Here is a 13,681-nt window from a genome sequence, read left to right as displayed (position 1 = left end):
CTCCCGTTCCCCTCAGACTCTTCGTTTATTTTTATACTGATATAAAAAAAAAAAATCTAACACCACCCAAGATAATGGCCGACCATGGACCTGAATAGACCTGGAATAATGATCATATTTGTCGGTTCTCTGGTGCGACATAACATAATAACTTCAATCACTTAGCGTTGGGTTACGCTGGAAGCAATTACGCCACATACAAACGTATGCAATCATGTGTACATAGCTTTGACACTCTTTTTATTCACATACAAAATTTGAACCATCCAGCAGGTGGAATGCTTGACGTCACTCTACCACTGCGCGTTTTGATACAAAGATGGCGATAATGCCGATAAAAAAGTGTCGCAGGTGTAACAAGTTATGGTGAGATGGTGTATTTAAATGTGATTCCTAATTATTAGGAGGAAGAAGTTTCAATGACATCAGTGAAAATGAGTGAGAGGAAGTTCACAAGAGGCTTGGGGAAGCCTGGAATGGCTGCACAACTCAGGGAAACAGTTTCGCAGGTCGTCAGAGAGAGCACTGTACAGGTATACATACATATAACGATACTTAAATTTTGTACATACCTGTATGTTTTAGTCTATTTTGCACATAACACATGAAAATTATGCAACGACTCGAAGAACCTTGAGTTTTCTCTTTTAAGCGTTTCTAAGAACTTGACACTTGTATCTCAATTTAGCAGCTTTAGGCACCTCTTTGTTTTTCTGTATCAAAGTAATCCCTCATCTAGTGTGATTTCAAATCAGGGAGAGCCCTTATACAATCATTTAACCAATACCTGTTATAATTTTTATTTCTTCTTTCTGACTTGTAAAAAAATGTGTGGTTTCTTTTTACGTTGCCAATAACATCTTATAAAAAGTATTTAGCCTTAAATAATTGGGGCATTGTATTTTTTTCAGAATAAACCGCACCTTGTGGACCCCATAGACTTTGAAAGTTTTGTACTAAAGAATAAAACGCTGCTACAAAATGACCCACAGCGAGAACTGCTTTTATACCCTCAAGATGATGTTTCGGTAAAAATTAGATCCATTGACAATGAGTTATTTTCTATTGGAGAAAATACGTAGAAAGTTTTTTTTCATAAGCTTCCTAGGTTCGAATGGGTCACAGTTTTTATCAATGGGTGTTTGGTTGGTTTTTTCCCGAAAGTATGAAAGATTATTGTGCCTGTTGATATAATTAATCTTGGGATAGATAAACTTTATTAGCAGTAGAAAGTTATGCACAATTGTAGATTCATCAAGAACTTGATGAAGTGCAGACCTTCTGCAACCGTATTTATATTTAGCACCTGCCATAAAGCAGCTATTAATACCTATTATTCAAGCGCCCATTGATTTGAACCACCCAATTTGATTCTAGCAGGATTCGGTACTTTTTCTTTTTTGTTTAGTTTGGTTACTAATAAGACTCTTCGACCTAGTTTTCAGCTATATTCTAAATATTTACTTCATTAGCAGGCTACTCATATAAATGAAAAAATCTTTGACCAAGATACACAAGTCTGATCATGAAGTTTTCTATAAACTTTTGCTTAGTTCTAAAGTTATTGGACATCAATTATATCCAGTCTAAAATTTTTCCTCAATGTAATAAATTTTTTACAGCAAGTTGTCTTGCCCAGACGATACAGAACCGTTATTTCCACGGTGCAGCATAATTCTGAAAATACAGAGAGTACAGAAGGGTGCAGCCTTCTTACCAAAGAATGTCTCAGAAGTTATGCTTCTAATTGGAACCTAGTACATTACAAATATACAGCTTATAGCGGAAGTTACTTGGAGTTGCCTAAGTACGTATTTATTTAATCTTGTGCTGATCGTTGGTTGTATTTATGAATGTAGTTATCAGTGGAGTATCTTGAATTGTGGTTTTCCTTAATGGTAAATTATGCAGTCTTTGTGGTAATTAATGATTCCCTGATTGAGTTAATTAATGCCTGGTGATTTGCAGAATTTCAAAGGCAGACGATTTGAGAGATGAAGTATATGAAATTGACACCGAAGTTGATCAAGTAGATGAGGTAAATGTTTATCACACATGCTTATTTGGAAATTGGAAAGAGTCAATTCTGTAAAAGATTTTCATGATCAATACAGAACATATTTTTTCATCATAGTACCTCTATGTTTAAACAGGATTTGACAAAAAGTGATGGAATAACAAAACAGGGATATTTGATGAAGGGTCCTGAAATTGGTAGCGATCGCATGTTTGTACACATTGGATCTAAATCATTTAAACGTCGCTACTGTCACCTGAGGCAGGAAGTTGATGGCACATATATTCTCGAGTTATTTAAAGATGAGAAAAAAGGAGAGGCCAAGTTGACTATAGTGATGGACTTTTGCTCAGAAGTTACGCGAAATACGAAACGCGGTAGATATTGCTTTGAATTAAGAATGACAGGAACGCACAAATCGTATAGTTTGGCTGCAGATAATGAAACAGAATTACAAGATTGGTTGCTGAAAATTAGCTCTGTACTGCAGCATTATAAACAGCAGGAAGAAAAGAGAGCAGCTTCCCTAGAAAGAGCTTGCAATACACCACCTCCATCACCCCAGCCTATGCAAGTGAGCCAAAGGACCAATCCTCACCTAATTACGATACTGAATACTTCAAATTAATTTTCATCTGTTTTATTCTAGGTTTATGGGACTTTAAAAGGTCTCGAACAGAGTATGAATCCCCAGTTAATACGATATTCCAGAGAAACGGAAACGAGCATTGCGTTATCAAGGCGCGAAAATAGGAGGCGATTATTTAGTATATATCCACATATACCACACATTAAAAGCCCGACTGGTGGTCCGCCAGATAGCGGTGTGGACCCTTACAAGGAACAGTTTGGTCATAGATTATTGATAAGATGTGAAAGTCTGAAATTTCGTTTACAAGCTCCTATAGATGAAAAGGATTCACTGTGCCAGGTCGAGCCCTATCAGACTACACTTTGTTTATTCGACGTGAGGAATGGCAGAAAACTCACAGAAAACTTTCATTTTGATATCAATCACGAAGTTGTTAGAGATATTGCTAAAGAATTAAGTCCTGTAAGTATCATGTCTGAGAACGAAGAGGATATAGCTTTGCCAGATGATCTTAAAAGCCTACCAAAAGAGTGGCTAATGTATCCTAAACAAGTACGTGTATGAAAAATTGTGGAAATTCTGTGAAATGGAACAAGTTGATTTATTAATTAGATGTTTCCATTATTCTGCTCTTAGGCCATATTCAGCGTCAGTAATCCACATCCAGACATATTTTTGGTTGTAAGAATAGATAAGATATTGCAAGGTGGTATTTGTCAAACGTCAGAGCCTTACATCAGAGCCACAAAAGATCCGCGACTTGGGTTAAAAATTCATAAACAAGTCAAAGCCTCTTGTCAAAGGTGAAATACATTTTGCATACTCCTTAGGTTTTATTTAAGACTTTGAAACAAACGTTCAACGATGATTTTTGTGTCAAATTAGACTTGGCAATTACACAATGCCATTTGCTTGGGCTGCAAGACCATTGTTCAGATTATACAGCAATGAATTAGATACGTCTTCAGATTTCCCAGCGATATACAGACAGGAAGGAAGTAAAGTAAAAGATGATGAATTGTTGAAACTTCTATCAGAGTATAGAAAGTGAGTAGCTCTTCATTGACACTACATTAATTTATTCATGCACTATTCAAAATCAGTGTAGCGTCATCAGATTATTTTATCACTTGTGTCCTGGGCTATTGTACTTTCAAGTTCTCTTATTCTTGTGAGTCTTGAATAGCAATTCACTTTTAGAGTTTCATGAATTATTAATGCGTTTCACTACATTTCACGATGTATTCTTGCAGGCCAGAAAAGCTTAGTAAATTAACAGTGATCCCGGGATGGTTGAAGCTGAAAATAGAGCCAGTAACTGATATTCCAGAGAGTAAGTGAAATGATTTATGTTTGCTGTTACGATGGATTTTGTGACAATTCTATTTGGTACTAATCTCAATTTTACAATTATTTTGGCAGACACGTTAACAACATCTCTTGTACCATTGAAACCATTTGCTATGCCACCTGTGGCAGAACCAACATTAGAAATTGCTGAATTTGAAGGCTTATCGGAAAGGGAAGTTCACCCTTATACTACATTTGTGAATCACCTATACGTCTATCCACAAACACTGTGTTTTGATACTCAGAAGATATTCACCAGGGCGAGAAACATTGCCTGTATTGTCGAGCTTAGAGATAGTGACAACGAAGATGCTCAGCCTATTAGAGTGAGTTAGAATCTGCTTACTGCTGAACACAAATTTTAGACCAATGCTCAATTTAATTTTGTATAGTGTATTTACGGAAAACCCGGAACATCTGTATTACGTTTAAGAGCGTCTTGCCCAGTAATACATCACAGCGCAGTTCCTTCTTGGTATGAAGAAATAAAAATGAGGCTACCAACTAAATTATCCTCCAAGCATCATCTGCTTTTCTCTTTTTATCATATCAGTTGCGATATGAATAAAAAAAAAGAAAACGGAGTAGAAAACTGTGTTGGGTATTCATGGACTCCGTTGCTGCACAAGGGACGGTGAGTGTGTTTCTCATTTACAAACTTACTGAAAAGACACAAGAAAAACCAGACAAGCGCACGTTGATTCACGATTGCTACTTATACTATAGTTAATACCGTTTTACGTCCTCGAGTGTTCGCCATTGTTAATTAACTAGTTAAGTGCAAATCCTTCTATGCTCGTCATATTGTCTTCTCAAATCCATGCTTTGACCAGGCTAAACGTGGATGTCCAAGTGTTACCTGTAGCTACGCATTTACCAGCCGGTTACCTCTCCATCCAACCCCTAGGCCTAGGGAAAGGGGTAAGAGTAAGATCATATCATCTGTTCATCAACTAATTCCACTTGTCTTTTGAAAAAACGCTACTTCGATTTCTCGTGTTTCATTTTTAATTTTATGGAGTAAATTGTGGTACAACCGTTTTATATTTCATACGTGGACAATCACATTGAATTATCACTTAAAATATAATTCAGATCGTAAATGGTTGAACTTATTAGAGATTTGAAACGTATGGAACGAAGTAGTCGTAACTAGCAACAAGCAATTAGAATAAGCCCAACAGTTTTGGGTGAAGACACAATCTTTGTGTGCATTTTTACCAATCACCTATTTTTTGCAACCATCTGATACGTGAGTTAACCATTTGTGTTGCACTAGTGTATGGTGAAGTTATTGTTTAAAAATGGCAAATTTATTGTATCATATATCTGCATTTTTTTGCTTTGTTGAATATTTATTTTTTTATTATTTTGATGTACCTTTGTGCTCTGCTTTTCATTTATATCCTTCATCCTTTGTGACCCAAATCGCTCACTTTTTGCAAATAATAAATTTCATTTTGTTACTATGTAACTATTATTTGGAATAATTGATTCCAAAGAATCTTCTCCGTTTAATATCCTCTCTTGTTAGATTTTCCTTTGTAAAGTTCTCAGCTTTCATGTTAATATACGCCTAATAATTTTGTAGATTAATAATTTTCTCATTCATTTCTTTAGCTAATAAATGCTTTGGAAAATGATGGATCTTTAAAATGTGTTCTTCTATTTTGTTTAACATAGAACGCCGGGCCAGATATAACATGGATTGATTCTCAACGGCCAATATTTACTGTTGGCTGTCAACTGGTGTCAACAGTATTTGCTAGAGATCAGCATTTGCACAATTTATTTAGTCATGCCGAGAGATTATTAGACACAAAGCCATCGGCCATGCCTTCGGAGTCTGAAACTTGTAAAATATTAAAAGCTGCTCATGCCATTCAGATGGTAACAGCCATCACTTTTCTACCAACGATATTAAATCAGCTTTTTACACTGCTTATTTTCACAACAAATGAGGATGTCGGCTCGTACATTATTAGGGTATTAATTCATATTATAAATATGGTTCACGAAGCTGGAAGAAAAGAAACTCTACAAGCATATGTAAAGGTAAATTATAATTTTCTCAATCTGTCAATCTCTTATCTGGTTAAGTTAATCTTATTACATTGACATATTTGTTTATTTTTTTGCAGTTTGTCTTCGTATCACCATCCAAAGGCGCTGGAAGTACGACAGTACACGAAGAGTTGGGAAAACATCTTCCCACTTTGTTGCAACCGAGCAATACAGATTTTTTAGTAGTTAATAAATTCATGCATCATTCCAGTTTTTTCTTTGATATTATGGTTAAAAGTATGGCTCAACATTTGCTAACAACAGGCAGAATAAAGGTAAAATTTCTATTAAAAATTATGAAGTGCCTGCCCAGATCTCATCTCTACTATGTATTTTATAGATGCACAGGAACGAAAGATTTTCCAAAGAGTATCACGAGAAAATTGAAAAACTCTTGGAGGTAATTACGCCATATCTTATGAACAGATACAAAGAAATGCCAGTTGAAACTCATGAGCTTAATAAAAGTCTTGCACATTTTCTCAAGGTACGTTGTAGTTCACTATAAAAATTTTATGATACATATTTAACGTGATAACCAATCACAAATAAGGTTTTTAAGATGTTTGATTGTTTAACAGAAATGCCTGACATTTATGGACAGGGGTTTTGTGTTCCGGTTGATCAATTCTTATATGGATAATTTTTCACCCGGCGATCCCCGTGCCTTACATGATTTCAAATTCATGTTCCTCCAAATAATATGCTCCCATGAACACTACGTCTCTTTTAATTTACCAATGATGCAGTCGAGAATAACCGGCAGAGGTAAGAAGTTCTCTCATTTCTCAATACCACCAACTCATTCTGTACATTTGTAATATATTTATTCTATGGATGCCTCTCTCCGAAGATACAGAGACAGAGCCTGATAACGATGGTACGTTATGCCATATTTATGCTCTCCCAGTATATTATGGTTTTATCATGTAGCCATAGTAACGAGAGAAATATGCACATTTTCTTCATTTTGTGTACAGGATTTTATCGATACCCTACACATGGTATTTTTGTATGTTACCTCACTTAGCATAGAGAACTGGTTATTTTTCATTTTGTCCGATTCATTGATTTTCACGCTAATTGAATCATAGTGAAACATGCTCCTGTGTAAAAAATTGAGAAGTTTTCAACTTAGGAAGTCAACGTATTGCACACATTGCATTGGTAGAGTTGACATGTAAATTATTCTCAGCACTTTCATATGCTCCATTAATGTTGATACTTGTGATAAAAAAATATTCTTCACAATGGTGGAATTTTTACAGAATTAATGAACGAGTACTGCTTGTCTGAAAATTTTTGTAAGCACCACTTCCTTGTCGGACTACTTCTACAGGAAGTGAAAACTTCATTAAACGAGATTGTACAAATTAGAAAAGTTGCTGTTGCCACGTTGAGGGATCTGATGGCTAAACATGAATTAGATGATCGATATCAAAACAAGGTGAGTTCTAAGAGTTGATACTACAACGAATTTCATTCCACTAATTTGAAAATTCGATTGAGTGTCATCCTGATTCCGTTTCAGGGTCAATTAAGCAGAATAGCTTCCATATACATACCTTGGTTAGGTATAGTTCTGGAAAATTTACATAGACTACAGTCAGTCCATGATACCATAACTAAAATCGATGGCAAGCCAAACACTCCGAACAGAATATCTACAAGCAGCTCTTTTCTGATAAATAAAGATGCTAATAGCAACAACACAATGGTTACTGGCACACCAAAATCAATGCATAGGTAAATCCATTTGCTCAAATTATTTTATCATAGGAAACCTATATTTGTTCAATGTTTTTTCAACAAAATGAGAGATTCTTTCTATGAAAATCACAGGTTTACATTAAATTTGGATACACAATCTCCTATTAGAGCCTCAATGCATCTCAGAGACTCAACGTACTTTGCTGCGATCGCTGGACAGGGATTAGTCAATGGAAATTCTTGTACTAGTATAGAATCTGAGGCGTCGACAATGTCTGGGGCATCGCAGTCTAATATTTCTCAAGAAACTGCGATAATTCGTGAGCCGATGGAAAATGGGACCAATGAGCACAAAGGCCACTCAAGATCTTTAAGCGTCACTCAGACTTCATCTAGATTTGACAAACTGCAGCCGACTGAGGTTAAAGATTTACTCCTATGCTTTCTGTTCGTCGTTAAACATTTGGGCGATCATCAAATCATTGCCTGGTGGCAGCAGTGCAGTGATAACGAATTACTGAGCTTTTTCACCGTTATTGAGTAAGCATTATTCTTGACCAAGAATTGGTCATTCATAGTGGAATTTATCTCTGTCGATCGTAACAAAAATGTATTTCTACCTACAGAATGAGCCTCTATCACTTTAAATATGTCGGGAAACGTCACATCGCAACTGCATCTACTAATATTACTGGAAAACCGCGAACCGTTAAAGCAATGACCCTACCTGCCAGGATGGCTCCGCCAGATTTTTCATCAGAAACGCCTGGCACTGGAACATTGCAAGCCCATAATACCGTCGCTAGAGAAAATTTAGCTGAAAATGAAAGTGGAAAGTTATATCAAGCGTTGCTGGAAGCTAATATGGCTACAGAAGTTGGATTAATAGCTCTTGATTGTCTAGGATTGTACTGCATTCATTTCAAGGTATATACTTGACCATACATCAAAATTACAGATTATGCACTGAATACTTAGTTTTCAAAAACTTCATCCCATTCTCTTCTATCATGTTACAGGATGCTTTGGTCACCGGAGATGGATATAATCCAGTAATGCGAAAGATATTTGATATCTACTTATCATTTTTGCAAGTTGGTCAATCAGAGACACTACTTCGGCACGTTTTTGCAGGATTCAGAGCATTCCTGAACAACTATTCTGTCGCTTTATTTCAAGGTGAATATTTTGTCATGCTTCTGACCAGAATGGTTGTTAACGATAGTTTGTTGATTGTAGAGAGATATGCAGCGTATGTCAGTTGCATTGATTGCTAATTCAATTTATTTTAATAGTTATCATTGAATTGGCAAACCTCTTTTGCCCAAAGAATTGAGTCGTAATGTACTTTTTTGATCTACAATATCTAATTCGTCGTTGTCGCGATTTGAAATTCTATTTCAGTTATATGTGTGGTTATTTTTTGCTACGCAAACCACCATAATTTAATAAGTACACGCGATTTACTCTCAAGGTCATGTGAGAATGTAACATGATCTGGAAGTATACGTAAGCAACGTGTTATCAGAGTTAACAAACTATAGTTATCACAACTCCTATAAATGTAGACCTGTTCCATTCCAGTAAAAGCTTCCAAGCGCAGTGGGTATCTACTGTTCATAGTTACAGTACGTTGGAAAAGATATTATCACAAAGGCACGTTTAAATTGTAGGTAATGCCGTTTTATGCGGACGTCTGTGTTACGAATTGCTTCGGTGCTGTAACAGTAAACTTAGTTCTATCAGGCAAGAATCATGTGCTTTGTTATATTTGCTTATGCGGAGCAATTTTGAATTCACCAGCAGAAAAGGACTCACCAGAGTACATTTGCAGGTATATCATCATCACGTTATCGCTATCATTACTCTTAGACAACTGTATGATGAACTTGGAAACCATTTATTTATTCTAATTAATTCACCATAGCGTTTGCGTAGCGAGAAAAGTAATCATAAAACCAAATGTTTCGAAATAACAAGATAAACTTACCTTTAACATCCGCCGCTACTTTGCTCCAGTTTTTGAAGTACCCAAATTATAACAAGCTTTATTTTTTTTCTACACATAGATAACTATATTGTACTAATTATTTAACATTGAAAATATTTTCACAGGTTATTATATCCGTTTCACAAATGCTAGGAAATGTGATTGGACTGAATAATTCAAGGTTTCAAGAATCGCTATCCCTTATCAACAGCTATGCTTCTTCCGACAAGGCTATGAAAGGAACCGGCTTTCCAGTTGAAGTCAAAGATTTGACTAAGAGAATCAGAACTGTTTTAATGGCGACTGCACAGATGAGAGAGCACAATAATGATCCAGAGATGCTGGTAGACCTACAACATAGCTTGGCGAATTCATACGCAAGTACGCCAGAGTTGAGACATACTTGGCTTGAAACCATGGCCAGAAATCATGCAAGGGACGAGAATTTCTCTGAGGTAAAATTACACTTGAAATAAAAACTGAAAACTCCAATCACGAAACTCGTAAGAGTTTTGTTGTGTTTATTATTAGCTCTGCATTACTTTCATTCTTAATAGTGGATAAAATATTTATTTACTCGTAGGCCGCATGTTGTCAGCTGCATATAGCAGCGCTAATGGCAGAATATCTAAAGTTGAAAAAGGTACACACTTGGGGCGCAGAAGCATTTGACAAGATATCTGTGAACATATCACGAGATGAGCGTGGACTTAAGCTTGATGCTGGTGAGATTTGTATGTTGCCTTGCACATGTTTGTTTTATACACTAATTCATAAACTAGTTTAAGGACAGAAAACTGACGTCACTGCATTTTAAAAAATTAGAAAAGTAATTTAATATTTATCAGAAAGCGTAATTTTTACCATGTGACTTGACATCTATACATATATTTATTAGCAAGATATAGAATTCTATTCAGCAACAATCCCTAGTAAATTTAGTACCTGCACGGTTTAGTATACTTAGTATAGTACTGTACTGATTTTCCAGAGTAGACATGCCCAAATATTTTCAGTAGAGGTTAACCTAGTGGATAAGTAGTAGAGATACTTAATTTTTGTATTTTATGACTGAGATCAATAGTTAGTAATGTTCTTTTTAAACTCATGTATACTGGTAGATTGTTTTCTTGAGTCGTTAGTATAGTTTATAGAATTTCGAAGAACTTTTAAATTAGGTATTGTAATTTTTGGAAACATTTCAACAGGCGTACAAGATATTCATTACAATGAATATCTGCTTCTGGAGCAGCTGGAGGCGTGTACTGAAATGTTGGAAAAAGCTGAGAGATTTGAATTGTTAGGCCACTTGTACCGATTAATAATTCCTATTTATGAGAGTAAAAGAAACTATGAAGCTCTGTCAAATTGTTACACACATCTGGCTCAAGCATGTAATAGAGTTGTCGAGGTCACAAAAAGTGGTAAAAGGCTTTTGGGACGATTTTATAGAGTTGCTTTTTTTGGCTCGGTAAGCAGTAAAGTTAATTTACTTCAAGCACTCTGTTTTAACTCTTAACAAATCTAATAAACAAAATATTCAATGCAGGCATATTTCGAGGAAGAAAGTGGCCAGGAATACATATACAAGGAGCCAAAAGTAACATCGCTCTCTGAGATATCTGAGCGTTTGAATCGATTGTATTCAGAAAAGTTTGGTCCGGATGTTCTGAAAATGATAATGGATTCTGTGCCTGTAAATATTAGCGAATTAGATCCAAAACTAGCATACATTCAAGTGACACATGTCACACCGTATTTCGAAAAACTGGAACTCGAAACTCGAGTTAGCGAATTTGAGCAAAACCATGACGTATGCTGTTTCATGTTTGAAACTCCTTTCACCAAAGAAGGCAAACCCCGAGGCAATCCCGAAGACCAATGGAAACGTCGAACTATCCTAACAAGTAAATAACACATTTTCAGATGAACAATTCTTGTATTCCAGACAGAAACTTCATACAACCTTTTTTTTCAGCACAATACTCTTTTCCGTACGTTAAAAAACGTATTGCAGTAACTCAAAAACGAGTTGTAGAACTCAGTCCCATAGAAGTGGCTTTGGATGAAATGCGCCAAAGAGTTGCGGAACTGGCGGATGTTGCGTTAGTTGCTCCCACCGATGCTAAAAAACTGCAACTGCGACTTCAGGGTAGCGTGTGCGTTACGGTTAATGCAGGACCTTTAGCTTATGCCTCAGTCTTTCTTGATCCAGCTCTCTCACCTCAGTATCCGGACGACAAAGTCGAAGACTTGAAGGATGTCTTCAGGTAAAGCTTGTTTTTTGTTTTCATGAGGTAATTGTCAATGAAGTTAATGATCATGACTATCATTTATCCATTGTTTTATTTCTCTGCTTCCAGAGAATTCGTCAAGATCTGTTACACGGCTCTACAGATTAACAGTAAATTGATAACTTCCGATCAGCACGAATACCAAGAGGTCTTGCGTGAGAATTACCAGAAGTTGTGTCAAAACTTGTCATCTCTGTTGGGTGAGTCTGTCTGGCCTGACGAACAGATCGGAAGTTTTAAACGCAACAGCGCAGCTCTCTTCAGCGCTATCAGCGGAGCAAATAACCATACGAGTACTGCATAAGGTTTACAAGGGGAACAGAATCAGGTGAAGTTAACTTAGCGTTAATTATTAGCTGAATAATATGCGTATATTATTAATCAAAGCAGCGGATTCCTGAACGGATATTTCGCAATGATTACTAATTACTGATTATTAATTAGTTACGCTTCAAAACTTTGAAGCCGTCCTAAGTATTCGAGCCAGTTTAGCTCTAGTTTGTAAAATTTTCGTTGTACAAATTTTAAGTATTGCAATTTTTACACGGTATTATTATAATTGAGCTGGCAATTATGAAGAAAAAGTGTAGTATGATAAAATAGTTCTAATATTGTGATTGAAATTTAGAACAAAAATTTGATACACGTTTTAATACGTCGTAGCCGTTTCGTATCCCTTGCCATAACTAATTAGGGAAAATATATATTTAATAAAAAAAAAAGTATAGAATCAATTATAATACATAGCTCAGGATTAGCAGGATTTGGGAGACCTCGCAGACCAGACTTGGAGTATTCATTACCAAGCATTTATACATATACAAATATACTTATATATTTAATTTTTCAGAATTCTATTTCGTTCATTAAGGTGAATTGTATTATATTAAATGATATAGTTTAGTTTTTGTAATATTTTATGTGCCAGTCCTTCCATAAGGTTGCGCGCAAAGCACAATTTATACAAAATTGAGCAGGGGTAAGCGATAATTAGTTTGTTGATAAGCAGATTTTCATTATAAATCTCATTCAGCGTTGCCGAATAGTCAGGCGAAGTAGACAAAAGATGAAATATGAAAATTAGTTATTGTATATTTACAACAGACTAAAAATGTTATTGTTTCATTTGACATAAATCTTTGTTATTTAAACAAATTGTGTACATAATTATATGTAAAGTATAGATCATATATAGATTTAAAAAAGGGAATAGCAAACTGAAGGTAAATGGAGGAAATGCTGCTTTGTCTCAAAATACCAAAGGATCGATCTGCTTTCGGTCTATAATTTAGGTACAAGATGTAAAAATGGCTATTGCCCAGAGAGCCATGTTGGATTGGAAAGCGTAAATGTGAATTTGGATTCCAGACTAAATTAATTTGATCTTTCATTTGGAAAGTTTCATAGGCAGAAGCCAAATCCATCTATACTCCAAAAAACTATATTTATTCCGTGAATTATGCCACGCAATTCTCATCGTCTAGCAAAATGTTGGCTTTGTTCTGTGCCAATGAAAACCCGTTTCCTGCTAGTCAATTGTTACCATGTATATCTAAAATGTTTTATAAATACAGGCACCCCTAATTATTGAAAATCAGTGACGGAAAGAAGGTCCATCTTTTCTTGAACAATCTTCAATTCAGTTCTGTCCAAATTCCTATATC

General features: G+C 35.6%; 1 protein-coding gene across 6 annotated transcripts; it reads left to right on the top strand.

The window, feature by feature from the left end:
* The first annotated feature begins 77 nt into the window (after nt 1-77).
* Nucleotides 78-13,611, top strand: LOC105689968 (dedicator of cytokinesis protein 9). Of its 6 annotated transcripts, XM_012407407.3 has the most exons (30): nt 78-204; nt 405-533; nt 912-1,028; nt 1,623-1,807; nt 1,969-2,038; nt 2,154-2,591; nt 2,667-3,161; nt 3,246-3,412; nt 3,495-3,656; nt 3,863-3,942; nt 4,032-4,285; nt 4,352-4,593; nt 4,793-4,886; nt 5,643-6,014; nt 6,101-6,298; nt 6,364-6,510; nt 6,605-6,791; nt 6,877-6,903; nt 7,292-7,470; nt 7,555-7,769; nt 7,866-8,273; nt 8,360-8,660; nt 8,753-8,912; nt 9,407-9,567; nt 9,849-10,178; nt 10,307-10,457; nt 10,932-11,194; nt 11,273-11,630; nt 11,702-11,993; nt 12,087-13,611. In XM_012407407.3, the coding sequence occupies exons 2-30, from the start codon at nt 420-422 to the stop codon at nt 12,319-12,321; spliced, it is 6,402 nt and encodes a 2,133-aa protein (XP_012262830.2). In that variant the 5' UTR covers nt 78-204; nt 405-419; the 3' UTR covers nt 12,322-13,611. The 6 variants fall into 6 exon arrangements, with proteins under 6 accessions (XP_012262830.2, XP_012262836.2, XP_012262831.2 ...); XM_012407413.3 differs by lacking the exon at nt 78-204 and having other exon boundaries at nt 277-533; nt 4,793-4,880; nt 10,307-10,448; XM_012407408.3 differs by lacking the exon at nt 78-204 and having other exon boundaries at nt 277-533; nt 4,793-4,880.
* The last annotated feature ends 70 nt before the right edge of the window (nt 13,612-13,681 follow it).

The sequence above is a fragment of the Athalia rosae genome, chromosome 3 (genome assembly GCF_917208135.1).
Source record: "Athalia rosae chromosome 3, iyAthRosa1.1, whole genome shotgun sequence".
NCBI classification, from domain to species: Eukaryota; Metazoa; Arthropoda; class Insecta; order Hymenoptera; family Athaliidae; genus Athalia; species Athalia rosae.
This window is presented reverse-complemented; position numbering and strand designations above follow the sequence as displayed.